Source organism: Drosophila subobscura, chromosome J, assembly GCF_008121235.1.
Source record: "Drosophila subobscura isolate 14011-0131.10 chromosome J, UCBerk_Dsub_1.0, whole genome shotgun sequence".
Taxonomy (NCBI): Eukaryota; Metazoa; Arthropoda; class Insecta; order Diptera; family Drosophilidae; genus Drosophila; species Drosophila subobscura.
In genome coordinates, this window is record NC_048532.1 from 17763470 (window position 1) to 17782227 (window position 18758).

Consider the following 18758-nt stretch of genomic DNA (forward strand, 5'->3'; position numbering starts at 1 on the left):
GGGATTTCTTTGCTTTGTACTCGAAACTAATTTTATTTCCAATGGAATCTATTGAGTTTTACGACCAAAAACAATACCGAGGCGGGAAACTTTCAATTGCACCAGCCTAAACACACTGAGGAGGCTGCAAACAAACTCTTGCCACAAGTTCTATAAATAATAGCTGGTCTTGGCTGCGTTTCACACGATTAATTGCTACCGCGACTTGTGCTTGACCACCAGCCAGGACCGCACAGGCAAATCCTGCAGATAGACAATCCATTTGTGCACCACCAGCAGCCAGATGATGCCATAAACCACGCAGAAGAACGACTCCAAATAGTAGCCATCGAAGGTAATGTCACATTTGCCCTGCGACGATTCGCAGCTCTGCAAAGGCACAAAATTAGTCGGGAAAAGTGCCAAGGAAAGGTTTTGCCCATACCTGTTGCTCTTCCTTGTTGAGGCAGGCGTTATCCGCGATGCTGCTGCACTGTTTGTACGTTAACACATCCACCAGCCAGAGCACCACCGTGTTGGGCCAATTGCCGCCCAGATTGCACAGCGTATTGAGGAATGTCATGTAGGTGCCCCCGACAGCGGGGTCCGAGATCTTTGCAAAGAAGGCCATGGCCGCCACAAACATGGAGTACAGGAACACCTGATAGCACGCAAACAGCACGATGAGCAGGGCATAGTAGTACACGGGCACATGTCCCTGCCGCACCATAAATGGCGTGGCATAGGCAAACATTGTGGCCACAGCGGCCAGCAGGATTCGATAGGGAATGGCCTTCAGATACACATCCATGGGACGCGGGCCGTTGGTGTAGCGACCCATGACCAGGGGGAGAACCAGCTGAAGTGGGATGAGCGGGATGGCGAGCAGTGCCAGCTGATCCTTGGGCACACCCGCATCGATGAGCTTCAGGCTGGTCACAGCATCCACGGCGGAGAAGGTTACCTTAACGGTGAGCAGAATGGCAGCCAGGATCTGCACGGGGCGCATCTTCACCATGTCCAGGAGAATCTTGTAGCTCTGACGAATGTTCATCTCGTGCTCCTCGGTGTAGCGTGCATCCGTGTGGGCATCCTCAATGTCGTTTTCCTTCTTGAAGATTGCCACCAGCGTGGTGGCCACCACAAAGACAATGCCCCAGAACCAGAGGAAGCGTGGCAGCGTGATCATGCCCTCGGTGAGGGGCACATCCCGCAAGTACTTGTTGCAAAAGTCCTTCGATTCGAGGGCAATGAACAACACATAGCCGAGGAAGTAGCCGGCCGTCTGGCCGACACTGTTGCAGGTCGAGGCGTAGCCCACATTGCAGCGCTTCAACATGGTCAGGGCCCAGCCATCCACGGCGATGTCCTGCGTGGCCGCCAGGAAGTTCAGCAGGAAGAAGAGCAGCGCCAACAGCGCCACATTCGGCTCCACACCGTCGCCGCCCAGCCAGCGATCCACGTAGTAGGAGAGGAACATCATGAAGCCGCCCAGCAGATACTGCACCGGCACCAGCCACGACTTGCGGCGTCCAAACCTGCGCACATACAGCGAGTCCACGATGGGCGCCCACAGCAGCTTCAGGCTGAACGGCCAATAGGCAAAGGAGAACTCCGCCTGCTGCTTGTAGCTGGCGCCTCGATTCTGCAGCAGCATGGGAATGGCAGCAATGAGGCCAATGGGTATGCCCTGCAGTATGTACAGAAACAGCAGTATGGCTATGTTCCGTCTGTCGCCGCGTATGTCTGGCGTTCCCTCATCCTTTTCCGCCAGCGGCTCCTTCGGTTGATATTCTGTGATGAGCACGCTCTGGTCATCGCCCGCACTGCCGCCCTGCGGCCTCCGCCGTGCTGTAGACATGCTGGTACTCTGCCAAAAGGGGTACAAGTACGTCTCCAAGTTGATTTCAATCTAGATAGTGCATGCACATGTCGCCTCACCTGTTTCTAATCTTTCAGGTCCACGTCAGTGCAGTGCCGAAGCTTTCTAAGTGCCAAAAGAGAGCAAATGTTTTTGCGTATGTCTAACCTACGTATATATAGCTAACAACAAATTTTGATTAGTTTTACGCACTTGGTCCACTCGATCATTTTTCGGTTAAATTTTTAAAAACTTAAAATTTCTATTAAAGTCGTGGCATACGTTTTTTGTTGATGTTGCTTTTGTGCAGTGTGACCGCGCGTTTAACTATTAAATACACCGCCTGGCACTCAGCTATGTACCGTAAACACACCGAGGAGAAACATATTTCCCAAGTTTGATATTCGCTTTAATATTACTGGCTAGTTAGCCCTTTCAGCACTGAACATATAATTTCAACCAATTAATGCATTAATTTTGCACAAGTTTGGCTAGATTTTACAACTTAATTTTGTCAGATTGTTACACAATAACGTTTCAACATAAAATGTCAACAAAACTGTAATCACGAAAAGTGAGTGGAAATGGAACGATACTGTTAAACGTCACGCTGCATGGTCACACTCGTCAAGTCAAATTTCAATTTGTGCGCGCACAACCAAAAGTTTGTTTGGGGCATGCAAATTGCTATTTTTAGCTGGGTATACACACTGCGATACTCCAGTTGCTTGACTTCCCATGCCCACAGATAAGGCATTGTACAACTGGGGCATGGTATGTATACAATAAGTACAATGTATACAATAAATTAACATGCAGATAAAATGCAATTTCCCCATTGCTTCAACACGCATTCATGCAGATTGGAAAAAAAGTGCATATTTAATTCGCAGCATTTTGTTGTTACATATAATATAATAATAAATTGAATTTTCTGTTTCCGTTTGCTTGGCGAACACATTCAGATATTTCATAATAATTAAAAGTAATTACTGATTACAGACAGGCTCCAGAACCAATTGGGTGGACACACAAACGTGGGCCTGGCTGGCTGGCAGGCAGGCTGTGGCGATCATCGAGCAAGAATTTCAATTTCCAAATACGATTTTCAGTATGCATTACTCGAGTAAAACTGGTTTCAGTTGTCGCTCTTCCATTTCAAGGCAACATTTGTGACTGTTTGTTTTCGTTAGCTTAAAGTCTAATTAAGTAAATGTTCAATTGATACTTTAATGGCTGGCTGTTTGCTGTTTCGGTTTCTGTTCTGTTCTGGTCTCTCTGGCGGTTCATGCTTTCGTTTTCATGGTTATTGTTTGATTCAGCTCGTGCTCCAGTCCAATTAAAGTCCATGGAAGGCTGCTAACATTTATTCTTTCACGCCTACTTGGCGGGCGAGGATCCAAAGACGGGCTCCTCCCATTTGTGGTGCACCTCGGGCGTCAAGTTGCTTATCTGCACATGCACCGCCTGATGTTTCTCGTATTTGGGTGGAATGGCGCACAGACGATATTTGACCTCATCACCGGGCATGGGCACATATTCACCTTCGATGCTGGGAAATGTTTGGTTTGTTAGCGTTAAACGTGAAACGTTGGGCGAAGGTTGCATGCATTATTCAGCAACTTACTCGGAAACATGGCAAAAAACGTCCTCGCCACCGGCGCTGGGTATTATAAAGCCGTGTCCTTTGCTGCGGCTAAAGGACTTTACCACACCGGTCACCACTGGGTTCTCCAAGGCCCGAGCCGAGCTAAATTTGTTTCATTTTTTTGTGTGTTTGTGTGTTTTGTGCGCGCGCAAAAGCGTTGGATGGAGGGGATGAGAGTAGGAGGAGAGAGACAATTAAATCAATGCCAGAGCAAGGGGGGAGCTGGAGATGGACTTACGTCGAGGCCGTGCGTGTGCGTCGAGTGATTATGGGACTCGGTAGCTGTAGCGAGGCATTCGGGCTGTGGCTATTATGATGATGGAACACTGGCGGCTTGGCGGAAAGCATCTTCTCGGGTGTCTTTGGCTCGGCCATGATTAAGGATTCTGTTCTGTTCTTTTCGTTCAGTTAGCGGCAAGAAAGCGGCTTTCGTGTGTATGTGTCTGTGTGCCGTGTGTGTGTCGCGGCGTCACTGTATGGACGGCAGCCAAGTCTGTCGAGTTCAAGGCCAGGGGCGCAGCGGGTTAATTGCGTTGTGGTATATTTGGGCCACACAATGTCGCTCTAACCAATCTTTTCGTTCTGGAAAAGCGCTCGCTTGCGCTCTCTATCTTTCCAATTAGCACCTACAAATGATTTACAACTGTAATTGGAAACTTTCTTTGGCTTTGGCGGCGCTTCCTTGCACGCACCAATACTGATGCAATTATTTGCCGCGAGGCGAAATGCCGGTTCGTCCTCGGCTTGAATGCTTACTTTAAGTTGAAACTCGCTGCAGGGTGTTCACTGTACGTGCTGCGATTATATTTATCTCGTTTATCTGCACTTTTTGCCGTTTTTAAATGCGCTTTTTTGATTTTTTCTACAAATTGCGGCTGCGAAGGCGTCAAAAGTTAGAGTGGCTGTTTCAGCGTGTTCGTAAAATACTGAGCGAGTCCAGCATGCGATACTCGATACTTTTGACAGCTGAGATATTGATAGAGTGACTATCGCTCATTTTCCTGCACTAGCTGTTGTCAAAAATTTTACAAAATACACAAATTTGTTCTACTTTTCGTGAATTCCTAATGAAATTGGAGATAATCAACAGTTATGAGTAGTGAACCGGAAAGTGACGACAGTTGGGGACCAGAGGCCGATACCGACGACGAACTCAACACAGATGTTGATGTAGAGTACTCGGAGGAGAGTCAAGAGTCGCTGCAGCCCGTTGTACGACGCCAAAACTTTCAGCGAATTGTCACACAAGACAATGGCCATGTTTCGCCCGAAACGGCCATGTTTCACGGGTTTGACGCTAATCTGGAACCACTGGAGCCACTCGAGGAGCTTCTTCCGCCAGAACTGCTGGCATTGGCAGAAGTCCCAGACGAGCCTGAGCCTCAGCAAGTGGCTGCATCAGCAGATGCTGCAAACGATGTGGAAACCCTCGAGGCAGAGCTGCAGGCACTGGAGGGGAATGAGGAACCACAGCAGCAACCGCCCAGTCCGCCCACCAACTCGCACAGAGCCCCAGCACAGGGCAATGTCATAGATTTAGACACCCCATCGCCGCCAAAGAAACGCAAGCGTCTATCCGCTGCAGACACAAGCCTCAAGAAGTCGCCCGAGTCGACAAAAGCACCAGCGCCGCCGCCAGAGGACGAAGATGATGGCTTGACCTGTCCCATCTGCCTGGACTCGTGGGAGATGAGCGGCGAACATCGTTTGGTCTCCCTGCGCTGCGGTCATTTGTTTGGCGAGGCCTGCATACGCCGCTGGCTGGGCGAGAGCCAGAAGCAGTCGTCCGTGAAGGTGTGCCCACAGTGCAAGACGAAGGCGACGTACAAGGACATTCGGCATCTGTATGCCAAGCGCATCCTCGTGGTGGACACCGAACTCAGGGATCAGCTGGAGGAGGAACGGAGACGCAATCACATCCTAACCACAGAGCTGTCGGCCATTAAGCTGGCGCACTACGTGACCGCCGATAAGCTGCTGCAAACGACAAAGAAATACAACCAGCTGGTGTCCATGACCGAGGGCACTGGCGGCCGTGGCGCTTACTCCCTGCTGTCGGGTGCCACGAAGAAGCGTGTGCCCCTGCAGCAGCTGCCCATGCATCGCCTCTACATGGAGAAGAACTTTGAGATTACACGCGATCCCGGCTGCCGCGTGCTGCACTTCTCCGGCAGGCATTCGCTGCTGATGGCCAGCCAGAAGAGCGGCCAGAGTCTGTTCCCGGGCTATGGGGTGCGCTTCATTGATCCCTTGACCTTCCAGCCGCTGCAGTTCCTCTACACCACGCCCATGATGGTGCGGAATATCGCATTCAGTGACACGAAGCAGCTGCTGGCTGTGTCCAGTCGCGAGTCCAAGATCAAGCTGTTCGATGTGCGCACCAAGCTGCAGTCCTGCATGGTCACGGCAAATGATAAGAAGCTGTGGGCGTGCGCTCTGGATCGGAATGATCGTGATAATATGCTCTATGGCGGCGATCTGCGAGGCGGTGTCTACATTTATGACGTGCGCTTTCCCGATAACATTCTCAGCCAATTTCAGGCCGATGGTGGGTAGCAAAAGGCCATTTCCATGTCCAAACTTTCATTTTTGAATGCCTTTTCAGAGAACTTTAGTCCTGTGATTCACATCGAGGCTGTGCCGCCGAATAAGACCTTCCACAATGGAGGATTCCTCGTCTGCCAGCTGTCCGCGTTGACTTTCTACGAATTTTGCACACCCGGCGAGGTGGCCCAGCCCACGCGACTCAATGTCGATGGACCGTTCCTGTCCATGCAGTACGATTATGTGCAGGACACGCTGCTCATTTCGGCACGCTGCAACCCGAGCTCGCCCAACTCGCGCTTTGTGCTCGGCCAACTGGACAAGATCGACAACATTCCGGTGCTGCGTGTGCGGGTGACCATCTATGGTCCGCCGGCCACGCCCATTATGACACGACCCACACAGCTGGGTGTCGAGGATAACACGCTGATTGTGGGCTACCTGCAGGAGAGCAAGCAACTGATGCTGCACGATGTGCGACGCGAGGAGCGTGTGCAAACGATGCCCGTCAACGAGGTGATCTACGACTTTTGTCCAGTGAGCAACAACAATGGCTCCTATTTGGCTGCACTGACCGACAACAAGTGTCGCGTTTACAAGCTTAACAGCACGGGTTAGAGTTGGGAGCGAGAGCGCTGGCAGTATTGGTTCATTTTCTGTGAAAATGTGTCCACAACCCTCAATTTAAATGTCTAATGTTTATAGTTATAGTTCTTAATCATTTCTTTCGTTTATTAAAACATTTATCAGAACATCAAATCTAAATGTAATTCCATTTTACACATTTTCCTTTTGATTTTCGATTTCAATTCTTGAACTTTTTGTGTGTTTTGTGTGTGGAGATTGCATTTTGTATAAAATGTTTTTTTGTTTGTTTCCATAAGAGATTAATATACATATAAAGCTATACAAAAAGTACGAGTATTTATTATAAATAGATATATGTGAATATCTCCCAAAAAGGTTTTTTCCGAAGCGAATGAAATGAATGGTTGTTGGATGCGCAGTCTCTAGCGGACGAGGAAAATGTTTACAACAGAATTCCCGCTTAAATGAACTAAAACTAAATGAGTTGGGGATTTCCCCTTTATAAAGTCGTTATCAAAAAAGAAGTTTCTACATCGTTGGTCATTTTGCTGTCGCTTCTAAATATCCTTTGCTGCATATTGTATTACTAAAGTTAGTTCTTGAGTTGAAAGACGTTTAGACTATACTTTTCAAGTATAATTTTTATATATTTGTTGTGTTGTGTGTTGGGGGTGTGTGTGTGTGGTGTCGTGTTGTGTAAGATTAGCGCATAAGTTTAATCGTCGTTTTATGTTTATAAGTATTATTATATGGTTAGAGATACATAAGAGATACTTAAAGAACGGCGTAACTTAAATTGTAAGACAACTAAATATACAGTAGCGATAGAGTGTGAGGGGCAGAAAGTATTCATACATAAACACTAGAGTCACTTAGAGTCTAAACTAAATGCAAAACGATTGGCTCCAAGGAGCTGAAAAGGAAGTGGCAGCAGGCGTAGCTGTGTGCATTGGTCAGGGATTCAGCTTCAGATCAAAACGAATCCCCTGGACACAATGCAGACAACAACCATTTACAAAGAGTCAAAGAAAAAAGTGTGGGGAGAAAGTTGTAGGGTTTTGGGGTTTTGGTTTCATCTCTTAGTTGCCCGCTCAATCGATGCGCGCATAGCGCGGCACTATATCCTTGCTAATCCAGTAATTGCAATGCTCGTAGTCCTCCTGCGGCTGTGCATCTTGCCCCACATTGATGACCCTGCGACGCGGCTCAAACGACTGCACCGTGCCATGGGACACATAGTAGTAGAAGAGCTGCTGCATGGCCGACACATAGCGACGCTGCTCCACGGTGTGCGGCTCGTAGCGTCCCAGTATGGCCTGCACATCGGCATCCACTGTCGCCAGCTGGTCCTCGCCCTCGCCCTGGGTGACCACATAGAAGGGCACACTCGGCTGGAGGCGGGCATTCGTGAGCAGCGGGCAGACGGTGCGTATGTCCGTGATGATGGACACCAGAGCGGCATAGTTGGTGGCGTTGTAGCGTTCGATCACCTCATCGGTGAGGCCCAGGGCGCCAATTTGTGAATTTTGCAAGTACTCGCGCACCTCCTCCTTCGTCCAGTTGGCGTGCAGCTCCCTCAGCTTCTCGGTGTGCGCCTCGTGGGCGGTGGCGCCCACAACCAGCAGCGGCTGCTCGGTGGCCTGATCGCGCTTCCACGACTCTGAGGGATGCTGGAAGAGCACATCCCCATCCAGCACCAACCACTCGTGTCGGCTGCCGCTGTTGATCTCCTGCGGCTGTGGCAGATCCTGCGGGAAGTGCAGCCAAGTGTCGGGTGTGGCGGCCCACAGCTTCTCGCTGGAAGCATCGCGCAGGCACTCCACATCGCTGCAGTCCAAGGTGACCATCAGCTGCTGATTGAGCTTCTCCGCCTCGGCCAGGGGTTTGCCGGGGAATATGGCCGAGCCGGAGGAGGACCAGGCGCGTGTGTACAAATCCTTCAGCTTGGGGGAGCTGACCAGCGCCGAGACCAGAGTGGCGCCTGCACGATGTCCCAACAGCGTCACCGACTTGGGATCTCCGCCGAAATTAACGATATTCAATTGAATCCACTTCAGGACAGCAATGATATCCGTCAGCGCATAGTTGCCGGAGGTTCTTGGGTGCGCCTCCTTGGTGAGCGCGTCCAGAGCGAGGAAACCAAAGATGCCCAAACGGAAATTCGGCCGCACAAAGATCACATCATGGGAGCGCGAGTAGCGAGCCGAGGGACGCAGTATGCCCGGCGATGGGCCCGCCAGCGACTCGGCGCCAATGAGCACCACCACGGGCAGTGGGTTCGTGTAGCGCACGTGGGGCGTCACGACATCCAGGAAGAGGCAATCCTCATCACCGACAGTGGTGCCATTGCCCAGTCGCTGAGTGCACACGACGCTGCTGTTGTGCGTCTGCAGCGTGTCATTCCAGCAGCCATCGATGCTGTCAATCAGCTGTGCCGGGCGCCAGCGTAGCTCATCCACGGGTGCCTTGGCATACGGAATGCCGCGGAAGGCAAAGGCGCCATCCTCCTTGACACCCTCCACGGGTCCGCAGCCGGTGACCGCCAGAATGTAGCGACCTTCGCGCAGCGGCGGCGAGGTCAAAGTCTCGTGCGTCAGCACATAGCCAATCACCGCCAGGAGCAGCACAAAGAGGAGTATCCCGAAGGCAATCAAAGCATCATCCACGCTGCACTTGTAGCCACGAAGGCGCTGCAGCAGCGACACTGGACGATCGCGTTCATCCTCTTCGGCGGCCAGCTTCTGTTCGGCAGCCAGTTTCTCATCCTTCAGTTCACTTTTGATGTCATCCGTGCCATTGGCATTCTTCACGGGCGCACGGTCCACAGTGTCCTGATCCTTGAGTGAATCATCGAGCGTTTCCATGGATGCGAGTCCCGCCTTGCCGCCCAGACCCATCTCCACATCGTCGCCGTTCTTGCGCTGCTTGGGGATCATGTTCGCAATGGGCAGTTTGATGGCATTCAAGAGTCCACGCTTTGGTGGCGGCTCCACGGCAGCGTCCTCCACAGCGGCAGCCTCAGCAGTGGCTTCTAAAGAAAGGAAATTTAAAGTAATTTCTGGGCACACAAACAGGGGAAAATCTGTAACATACCCGACTTGGCATCCGCATCTCCATTGACGAGCGCTTTCTTCTCCTTTTCGGCGCTGGGTTTGCGCACAAAGAAGCTGCGCAGGCGCTGACCCAAGCCAGGACGCGGCTTGGCCTCTGCTCCCGCCGCAGCTGCTGCTGCGGCATCTCCATTGAGAGCTGCCGCCTCTTTGTCCTTGTCTTCGGCATCCTTCTCGAGCAGCTCCCCCTCGGCACCGTCGCCCTCTGCCTTGGGTTTGTTCTTCATAAAGAAACCTGGCAGCTTGAGCCCACCAATCGGTATCTTCTTGGGCTTCACCTCGCGCTCTTCCTTGCTGATTTTCTTCTCCTCAGCCACACCGCTGCCCTCCACCGGCTGTGGCTTCTCCTTCTCCTCGGGTATGTCTATGATCTCATGTCCCTTCTCTTCAGTTTTTTTGTCACCCACTGGGGACTTCTTGCCCGCATTCGGGGTGGCTGGCTTCGATGACTGCGGACTGGGCGTCTTTTCGGTCTTCTTGGTGGTGTCCAGCATCTTGTCCGTCTCCTTGGGCTCCTCCAGCGTCTCCTGCTGCGCGGTCGTTGTCTCCGTTGGCGGCGTTTCCTTCTCCTCGAGTTCACCCATTATTGTCTTTGTCGCTCAAGTTTCGTTTTTAGAGAACTCTGCAAGAATTCTGCAAGCAAAGGAAAGGCAGCAAAATCTTTAGTGGAAGTTCGTAGAGTATTTCCCGCGTGGCCTGCACCAACCTTTGACTTAGTTTTTCTGCCACTAACTAGGTTACACTTTGGTTCTACAGCTGCTGTATAGTTTCTACGTTTCGAATATATTTTTGTCTCTATTTTTTAGGGATCTACGATCTAGGATCTATCACGATCGCTGGCTGAAATGCTTCTAGCTGCCGCTGCCGGCTGCCAGCGTACTTTATACCCACCCCGACCCGTCCTGATCCTCTCTGCATTTTTCCTTTTTCCATCATTTTCTCTACCTGAGCAGCGCACGTACCTTCTGCTCCGGCTCTACCCAGGTAGAATCCATGGAAAATTGCTCAAATTTCCATTGCAACATTCCCGTTTTTCTCTTTTTTTGGGGCGGGAAGACCGCAAATTTATTGAGGCGACAGCTGCGCTCAGCTGCGACAGCAAGACGTTCATTTTGGTTTGCTGATCCCTGATCCCTGTCCCATGTCCTAGATCCTGCTCTTTCTTTCTGCTTTTTGGTACGTGCTGCCCCGTTCACACGTTGCACGTTTCACGTTCTACGAAAATGTTCTTTTAATTAGCGAAAACCTATAAAATCAACGTCGCAACGCAGCAAGGACATTTTGGTCATTAGAAAAGGTAACGCCGCAGCGGGATCGAAGGATTAGCGGATGTTCTTCGGTAGCAAAATCACGTCTGCAGCTTAGAAATGACCAAAAGTCAGGGGAATTGTTTAGCACGATAAAAAGAGACCGAAAACGTTTAAAATGTGACTCTAGGTTGACATTTTGACTGTAGACATGATCTATGAGATCATTAGGCAGGCAGGAAGGCCTTAAAGAGCAAAGGAAAATGGCAGCTTTAGCAGTGAAAATGTACTCCATGAAGAGCGAAATCTTTGCTGTTTCCTGGATAATACATAGGAACAGAAATTTATAGATTTTGATATGAAATTTGATCAAGAAATCACTTCAAAACTTCTTTCCCAGAAAACCTCAGCAATCTTTGGTCAAGTTTACGCTTCAAAAGGTATCAAAACCCACATAAAACATTGAGCAATGATCATCTACAATTTCCTTCAATCCAATACCTCATTAAGTGCTTATCAATCAAGAGTTTGTTCACTGTTTGCTCTGCCATCCCATGCCTATCAATGGATTTCATTGAATTTCCTAGAATCCCTCCCCCATTGACACACTAAACTATAATCTTCACGCACTCACGCTTGGGGCATCTCCAGCTCAGAGTTTTTACAGCGCCCCAACACTCATTATTTCCCCGTTTTCCACACAAGCAACACAAAAGATATGGAAAATGTGGAGGGAAAAACGATGCCAGGTCTCGACCTTTGCTGGCTCTGGCTGTCATGTAAATCAACCGAAATTCCATTAAAATTTGAACTTAAAGTTCAAAACGCATTGCGTGTAATAATCTGTTGCTATGTTATCACCATTTTCCTTACGTACTCTTTGCCTTTTGCCCGCTCTTTCTCTCGTTCTCTGCGGAAAAGTGTGTGTGTTTAAAGTGGAAGGAAAATCGAAACCAAACCCCCGAGGCATTGCGTATCGAAAGTGAAAAGAGTGTCACATGTGCGAGAGAAACACACAGAAATCCAATTGAATCGGATTTCAAAGCATTAACGACAATGGGTAGGATGGGTATGGGGAGCGGGAGCAGGCAGGGCAGAGCAGATAAGTGTTGTCTGGTTCTACGATTCTCTAATTCTCTGGCCCGAAGTGCAGACACAAGTCATGGGGCCACAAGTCTACATAAGCCTCTCCTCCTTCCTTCTGCCTCTGCTTCTGCTTCTCCTTCTGCAAAAATGCAGGTCAAAGTAATTACAGAATACTCGCTGGAAAATGGAGTAGCTGCAAATGTCTACTGGAAGTAGCTGGAACAGTGCGTTTCAGCAGCAGCAAGACGACAACAAATATTTACTTGAGTCTTTGGGGTCTTTAGAAATTAATAAAGCCTTTCACTTATGGGAAATTTAAGCAGCAAAACAACGGCATTGCCAAATGGAATAAATTTTGCTGGTTATCAGGGAATTTTTCAAGTGCTTTCTTATACATATGAAACGTACTTTCTTCCCTATACAACACTTGGAGTCTGATCCCAGCCTCTTTTGTCACTTTAACAATTGCCAAAGGAATTTATTAATAAATTAGAGTTTTTTTTTATTTTTCTATAAAGCCAGAGCTTAAAGTGCAAAATATTTAGAGATGGATTTAGTTCAACGTCTAAACTTAGTTTTGTTAATTAGCTGAGAATGAGATCTTTTGTGGCTGAGAATTGTTTGCGGCGGCGTCCGAACAAAACAACAAATGGACGCGCCCAAAAAGACAATAAAAAGCGGCGAAAAGCGGTACAAAGGAAAAGCGTTCCCTGTTGACACGCACTCCCCCATGGCCTCCACCCCCCTCTCTCTCTCTTTCTCTTTCTCGCTCCCTTTCTCTGTGGCATATGTGACCGACAAGCGACGCAAAGTTTGGCTGTCTGGTGGCTGCGGCTGTAATTTGTCTTGGCTCGTAAATTAAATCAAATTCGAAACTTGCGTTTGACATGCAATTTCCTTCCCCTCTTTTGACTTCCTTCTCCATGTCCTAAACTCTACTCCACCCTCTTTTTCCCACTCTCTATATCTCTCCCCACAGCTTTCCAAAATTTAATTTCCTTTTTTTGTGTGTGTGTGTGGGAAATTGCCGTAAAAACATAAAAAGTTGACCACAAAATGCGGCAAGGGATACGCTTAAAGAGCATTTACAGTGGGCCGCAATATAACAAAAGTAAAGTAAATATTTCGAATCTCTTTTTTGTAGCACTTTTATTCCGTTTTGTGCCACTGTGGCCATGTCCAACGATAATCCCCCTCTTGTTGGCACCCCCCAAAGCGCCGTGTAAGCTCATGTATACAGATCCCCGTAGCTTAGGCGCAACAAATACATAAATTCTCGTAGAATATCTTTCCCATATCTCGCAGACATGTCAGGAACCACTTTGAAATGCATAAAAATGCAATTGCTTTTGGCCATTTATTCTATTGTTTCACAAAGAGAGCGGGGGAGAGGGGCGGAGTGTTCCGGGCGATAAGCCCCCCCGCTACGGTGAGTGAGAAAGCGACAACTGCTACACAAGTTTTCAGTGCTAACTGTCATTCAAGACGCAACCTGTGTGTGTGTTTGTGTGTGTCTATTACTCCCTCTCCCACTCACCCACACGAAATGGCAGCGAAGCATGAAACGAAAAGGTGTGGGGAGGAGGTAGGAATTGAAAATAGAAGCAGACATAACAGAGGAGTGGGAGAGAAGGTCCGACAGACCTGCGTCCTGTTATTATTATTTATTACTGTTCTTGTTTTCGCTCCTGCTGTCACTTTACTCTTTCTATTCGATCAATCCTACTTCCACTTTTCCCCCATCTCCCTCACCTATCCTTCTCACACTCCCACTCAGCACAGTCCTCATGCCACTCACATGAGTCGCTCCCACTCACACTCCCACACGCTCTCTCTCTCTCACCTTTCTCTGCTTATTTTGACTTGCGACCAAACCACCAGATGGCGCTGGCCGCCCTCGTCTGTGCGTGTGAGCCGGCATTAAAGGTGTCGCAGGGAGACAGGGAGAGAGTGAGGGAGATGGCTGTACTGATTGATAGGTGAGTGCTAGCAGGACGGAGGCACAATAAAAAACACTCACTTTTACACTATTATTATTATGCACATGTGCGTGTGTGGGTGCTTTTTATGCTCAATTAAACAGGATATTGGTACAACTGCAGGACACACTCGGCGCGTCTGAGCCCACGACATAAAGATTCAATGATAACGAACAAGCCAACAAACATTCATTTATAATTACAGAGAAACGAGGAAATTTGTCTAGACAGCCGCTACCGCTGCTACCACCGCCACCGCCACCGCAACAACAATAACAGCAATCAACGGAAATGCAATTTCCAGGCTCCTCCTCAGAAGGCTCCTGCTCCTACGCGACAGCAGCCCCACCATGCCTCCCCCAAGTGCTGTTGCTCCTGCAATCAACGCTGCAGATTCAATATCCTCGGGCCACAACATAATTTTTCAATTTGCTCCTCAAATATCCCTCCAGCAGAGTGACTCCCTAACGAAGTCAATTTGTCAGCCAGACGCCATACAAAAGAGAGAGAGAGAGAAAGAGAGAGATGGCCTATGCTAATGGACTTTTGCAGCTTATACTTTTTGCAAGGTGGAGGAGGAAGCTTATAGCCAGAAAGCTCTTCTACAAACTGAAATGTTACAACTGAATGAATTTATGTATGCCCTTAGGGTCCACCTCTTGAAATTAACTTGAAAGTATTTGGATATAACAATTTATTATGCTTATTTTTTTCAAGTTTGTTAATTTCATGGCAATTTATAGAGGGGGAGAACGTAATTCCAATCAAAAGTGGGATGATTAATGATGACCCCGGCCACGTGTGCCAAGGGGGAAGGGGTGCCAAGTTCACTCGAGCATAAGCTATGATGAGAAGCACAGAAACCAAAAACCGCAAAACCCCAAAAGGTTTGCTGTGCACGTGCTCTCCTCCCCTAACTCTTTTTCTTCCCTTTTGTTAGATGATAATCTCCAGAGAGGCCACAGAGGAGCAGGCAGCAGTGCAGGTAGAGAGCGGAAATTTGTAAACGAGTAAACACCAGTGTGTTCCACACACACTCACAATAAACCTCAAAGGATCTCTCCCCTCCGGAAGGCGCCAGTGCGCTCTCTTGTGGTGTTGGTTTCTGAGAGAGGGGGGGAAGAGCAAACAAGAATAGTGACGAAGAGGGGCAGGGGTAATACCACTTCAAAAAAGGGAATTTTTATGAATTTGTTATTACACTGAAGAGAGTACAGGGCAACAGAGGGAGAGAGAGAATAACCTTGAAATGCGTTCATCTCAGTTATTTGATACCTCCGTTAGGGTATGCCTTACTCATGGAAATATACAGCGTTTAAGACAAGTTTCAATATATGAAAACCGTAGTAAAGGGTAACCTTTCAGTCGACTAGCGCATCCGATGTTTTTTTGTCCTTTTTTTCCGTCATTCCTATTTTATTGCGCAGTTCCCTCTGCGACAAGAAGGAAAGAGCGAGATAAGCAAAGATTTCTAGCAAGATAAAAATGCTTGAAATTCTTCTAGAAGGCAATTGAAATTGTCAACAAATTATTTATGGCTCTCCTTTTCCTATTCTGCCTTCCCTCCATTCTCCATATAGGGTTCCTCATAATCCTCTCATTAGTCAATTGTCAGCAGGATATTCTCTCTTAAACTCAAGATTGCTGATGGATTTATAGTGTACAAAGTTGAGGAAATTCTCAAGCGGTTGACCATGAACCCCAAAACTGTTGTTGTTTATCTTGGAGCAAGGCTTGGTGGCGGGGAAAAAGTGTTGAAAATGTTGTTTGGATTGTCTTCAATTTTCTCCATTTCCTTTGCTATCTTTTTCCCTTAATTGTTGTTTACTTTTCGAGTGAAAGCCGTCAACACACACGCCCCAACGCCCTACAACTCCGCCCATTACATAAGAAAATACTTCCAATTGAAATGTAAAGCAAACGAAAATGAGAAACTGTGGCACACTCATCATCATCATGCCCCCTGCCCCATCCCCTGTCGGCTTTTGTCTTTTGAAAACTTGGCAAAACAATGAAGGAAGTTGGAAATTGTGGGGGGAGTTGTTCCCTCAATAAATCTCTTTTCGAATGCAAATGTTGCGTCAGCTTGGAAATCTTCACTTTTCTTCATTTCCCTGCCCCAGCAGCTGTCTCTTCTTTTTGATATTTCCTTGGGTTTTCTTTGGTTTTGTTGATGTTTTCTTGGGTTTATACTTCAACGATTCCCCCCGGAAGTCGTTGTCTGAGAGCAGATCCCCTTTTTTTTAGAGCAGCAGCTGCCGAATACAAACTTTCTATTGGGGGATCATTTGTGATCTTTTCCTCTCATTAATTGCCATCACCTATTCATTAATTATTGAATTATAGTTTCTTTATCCCCAATTTCATTAATTTCCTTTTCATTTGTTTATGGAATTATCTCTCTAATTGGAGATTTATTCTCCCAAGTCGCTCTATTTTTGGTCTGCATCCAAAATCTTGATGGATGAAAAATGCATCTCTGAATGGCATTTGAGGATTAGAAGGCCCATTATTGTTTATGAAAATGTTCAAAAGGATTTGTCACGCCTTTGATTTATGTCAAATGTTAATGTTTTTGTTCCAAAGAAAGGATGGTAATGGAGTTGCAGATGGAGTAAAATCTTCTGTAAAATCATTTGACACGAGCCATTAGACCCCAAGAGCCACAGTGACAATGACGAAGATGATGATGATGATGGGTGTGCGTGTGTTCTGGGGGAATTATATTCCATAGAATCATGGGAGGCGCCATTAATCTTATTAAGAGCTCAGAATCGAAGCAGAGTAAGAAATCTTGTAGCAAGAGAAATAATGATTGCTTGGAATTACTTTGGTTAATGTTTTCGAGAGGCAATTAATGGATTGTGGGGGATTAGAATTTGAGCTTTGATGACTAAAGGATTATTATTGTCAGTTTTAGGAAGCTTTTCACTTTGGGTAACTGAAATATTGGGACTTCGAAAGGAATATTGTTGGAAAACACATTTTTATAATATTTTCCCTATGACCAATACTACCAATACTTCCCTCCCCTCACAAAAAATGTATTTAAAAATTTCCTTACAAGAATGTTTGCTCAAAAGTTTCCATATGTTGAAGGGGGTCTCTTCTTCAAATCTAGCACCTTCCTCGCATTTTTCTGCACTTCCCCTACTTTCCCATTCCTTTTTCCTTGTGTTCCCCTACTTGTATATTCCTTTTGGTCTTCTCTTGTCTCTTTTACTCCTACACACCACCAATTTTTACCGCAATTGTTTGGTTCTTACTTGTTTCTCAATTCCCGCAAATGGATAATTTTTCAGTTCTTGTTGTTGTTGCTGCCGGCACTTCGGCTGCTTGTTGAGGAATAATCCGAATGTAGTCGATCCGAGTAAAATGTATACGAAGTCCTTCCTGCAGGATGCTTTAAGGTGTGTATAACTGGCGTACACAGATTTTGTTGTATATTTCTTTTAGTTGTTATCTCTTTCTTTTGATTTCTTTTTGCACTTGAATTTTTGTTTGTTTGTTTTTCACTTGGCGTAAAATGCACTTTTTATTTGGACGAACGGCAGACAATAGGAATGGAAAAAGTGTTTCCCTTTTTTGATTTTTTGTGTTTTTCGTTTAATTTGATTTGTCTGTTTCTGATTTTTGTTTTTATCGCGATTGTCACTTTCTTCCTCTCTTTCAAAAGGAGCAAAGAATCGGAGGAAGACCGACAGAGGCAGAAAAAAGAGCGTGCGAGCGGTCGCGATTCGAACGGTAAAGTAAACGGAAAAGTAAAGAAAGTAAAGTAAAGTTAAAACGGTGAGGGAAATCCTCTCCTGTGTCTAAACGGTCAGGGAAATTCTCCCATGGGTTGCTTTTGGCTCTTTCAGGGAGCAAATTTGAACGCAGTTATGAGCGCTAGCTCTCATCAAACCTTGTTTTTTTGTTTAATGTTTAAGTAGCGCTCTTCTCTTGTTCGGTGTTTTGTGACGTCTGATGTTGCTCGATTTGAATGTTGCCAGCGTCGGCAGGGTGTGTTTGCACGATGTGGTGTTCGGCAACACGCAGCATGTTGCGAAGCCACGGCATGTTGCGAAGCCATACCTTGTTGCAAAATTCTAGCAACACCCTGTGCAACCCGCAGAGAGAGAGCAAACATTTCTTGCACTCTCTCTCTCTCGTACTTGTACTCTGTCTGGCTGGAAGGTTTGCATGCATGCAAGCAGCATAGCTAGCCGGCATACAGTCGCGGTCAAAATAATAGAAGAGCAAATTTATGCTGCAGTAACTTTGCAATAACTTATTGAGGATTCTTTCGCTTATTTCAACATGATATAAAATGATAAAGACTTAGGAGCATTATTCATTAGACATAGAGACATGGGATGATTAATTCTAAGAATTATTGATAAGTCTCTATGTTTTGGTCAGCATTGTATTCATGCTTGGCTCTGGCATTCAAGGGTTGATTGTCGCTTCATTTCGTGCAGCTGGAAAGCAGCAGGCGCTCTCTCTCTCTTCTGATTGTGCATGCGAGAGAGCGGGCTATGTTTTATTGTACAGTACATGCAAAATAGCGTCTCTCTATTGCGTTGATGATGTTTTGTTTTTGTGTGCTTGGAACCGCTCAAAAAGGAATAAGGAGAAGAATGAAAGGACGGGAGTGGGGGGAAGAGAAAACCGGCTGCGGGTAAGGACAGCGATTGTACAGGGTATGGCTATTGGGGTGTAAGCGGCAGGACGTCT

General features: G+C 47.2%; 4 protein-coding genes across 7 annotated transcripts; 1 reads left to right on the forward strand and 3 right to left on the reverse strand.

The window, feature by feature from the left end:
* Nucleotides 1-8: 8 nt before the first annotated feature.
* LOC117893795 (acetyl-coenzyme A transporter 1) lies at nucleotides 9-2145 on the reverse strand. 2 transcript variants are annotated; one of them, XM_034800540.1, is made up of 3 exons: nucleotides 1921-2145; nucleotides 425-1852; nucleotides 9-369 (listed from the first exon to the last, which is right to left on the reverse strand). In XM_034800540.1, exons 2-3 carry the CDS (start codon nucleotides 1838-1840, stop codon nucleotides 196-198), a joined length of 1590 nt encoding a protein of 529 aa, XP_034656431.1. In that variant the 5' UTR covers nucleotides 1841-1852; nucleotides 1921-2145; the 3' UTR covers nucleotides 9-195. The 2 variants fall into 2 exon arrangements, with proteins under 2 accessions (XP_034656431.1, XP_034656430.1); XM_034800539.1 differs by having other exon boundaries at nucleotides 425-1849; nucleotides 1921-2144.
* A 607-nt stretch (nucleotides 2146-2752) lies between these two features.
* On the reverse strand, nucleotides 2753-4415 carry LOC117892995 (cold shock domain-containing protein CG9705). Of its 2 annotated transcripts, XM_034799350.1 has the most exons (5): nucleotides 4245-4415; nucleotides 4058-4114; nucleotides 3727-3981; nucleotides 3468-3590; nucleotides 2753-3392 (listed from the first exon to the last, which is right to left on the reverse strand). In XM_034799350.1, exons 3-5 carry the CDS (start codon nucleotides 3861-3863, stop codon nucleotides 3221-3223), a joined length of 432 nt encoding a protein of 143 aa, XP_034655241.1. In that variant the 5' UTR covers nucleotides 3864-3981; nucleotides 4058-4114; nucleotides 4245-4415; the 3' UTR covers nucleotides 2753-3220. The 2 variants fall into 2 exon arrangements, with proteins under 2 accessions (XP_034655241.1, XP_034655240.1); XM_034799349.1 differs by having other exon boundaries at nucleotides 3727-4114.
* A 67-nt stretch (nucleotides 4416-4482) lies between these two features.
* Nucleotides 4483-6791, forward strand: LOC117892994 (E3 ubiquitin-protein ligase RFWD3). The gene is made up of 2 exons (XM_034799348.1): nucleotides 4483-6036; nucleotides 6094-6791. The coding sequence occupies exons 1-2, from the start codon at nucleotides 4581-4583 to the stop codon at nucleotides 6648-6650; spliced, it is 2013 nt and encodes a 670-aa protein (XP_034655239.1). The 5' UTR covers nucleotides 4483-4580; the 3' UTR covers nucleotides 6651-6791.
* Nucleotides 6792-7248: 457 nt separating this feature from the next.
* On the reverse strand, nucleotides 7249-17806 carry LOC117892993 (neurotactin). 2 transcript variants are annotated; one of them, XM_034799345.1, is made up of 3 exons: nucleotides 17309-17806; nucleotides 9714-10363; nucleotides 7249-9651 (listed from the first exon to the last, which is right to left on the reverse strand). In XM_034799345.1, exons 2-3 carry the CDS (start codon nucleotides 10312-10314, stop codon nucleotides 7712-7714), a joined length of 2541 nt encoding a protein of 846 aa, XP_034655236.1. In that variant the 5' UTR covers nucleotides 10315-10363; nucleotides 17309-17806; the 3' UTR covers nucleotides 7249-7711. The 2 variants fall into 2 exon arrangements, with proteins under 2 accessions (XP_034655236.1, XP_034655237.1); XM_034799346.1 differs by lacking the exon at nucleotides 17309-17806 and adding an exon at nucleotides 10437-10560.
* Nucleotides 17807-18758: the final 952 nt, after the last annotated feature.

Bases quoted from the DNA above. Each gene is read 5' to 3' on its own strand.
- LOC117892994 (XM_034799348.1), top strand. From the start codon at position 4,581: ATGAGTAGTGAACCGGAAAGTGACGACAGTTGGGGACCAGAGGCCGAT. The intron at 6,037-6,093 runs GTGGGTAGCAAA...ATGCCTTTTCAG, and splicing joins CAGCCAATTTCAGGCCGATG to AGAACTTTAGTCCTGTGATT.
- LOC117893795 (XM_034800540.1), bottom strand. From the start codon at position 1,840: ATGTCTACAGCACGGCGGAGGCCGCAGGGCGGCAGTGCGGGCGATGAC. The intron at 370-424 runs GTATGGGCAAAA...GTGCCTTTGCAG, and splicing joins TCAACAAGGAAGAGCAACAG to AGCTGCGAATCGTCGCAGGG.
- LOC117892995 (XM_034799350.1), bottom strand. From the start codon at position 3,863: ATGGCCGAGCCAAAGACACCCGAGAAGATGCTTTCCGCCAAGCCGCCA. The intron at 3,591-3,726 runs GTAAGTCCATCT...AAACAAATTTAG, and splicing joins CGCACACGCACGGCCTCGAC to CTCGGCTCGGGCCTTGGAGA. The intron at 3,393-3,467 runs GTAAGTTGCTGA...AACATTTCCCAG, and splicing joins GTTTTTTGCCATGTTTCCGA to CATCGAAGGTGAATATGTGC.
- LOC117892993 (XM_034799345.1), bottom strand. From the start codon at position 10,314: ATGGGTGAACTCGAGGAGAAGGAAACGCCGCCAACGGAGACAACGACC. The intron at 9,652-9,713 runs GTATGTTACAGA...TCCTTTCTTTAG, and splicing joins AGATGCGGATGCCAAGTCGG to AAGCCACTGCTGAGGCTGCC.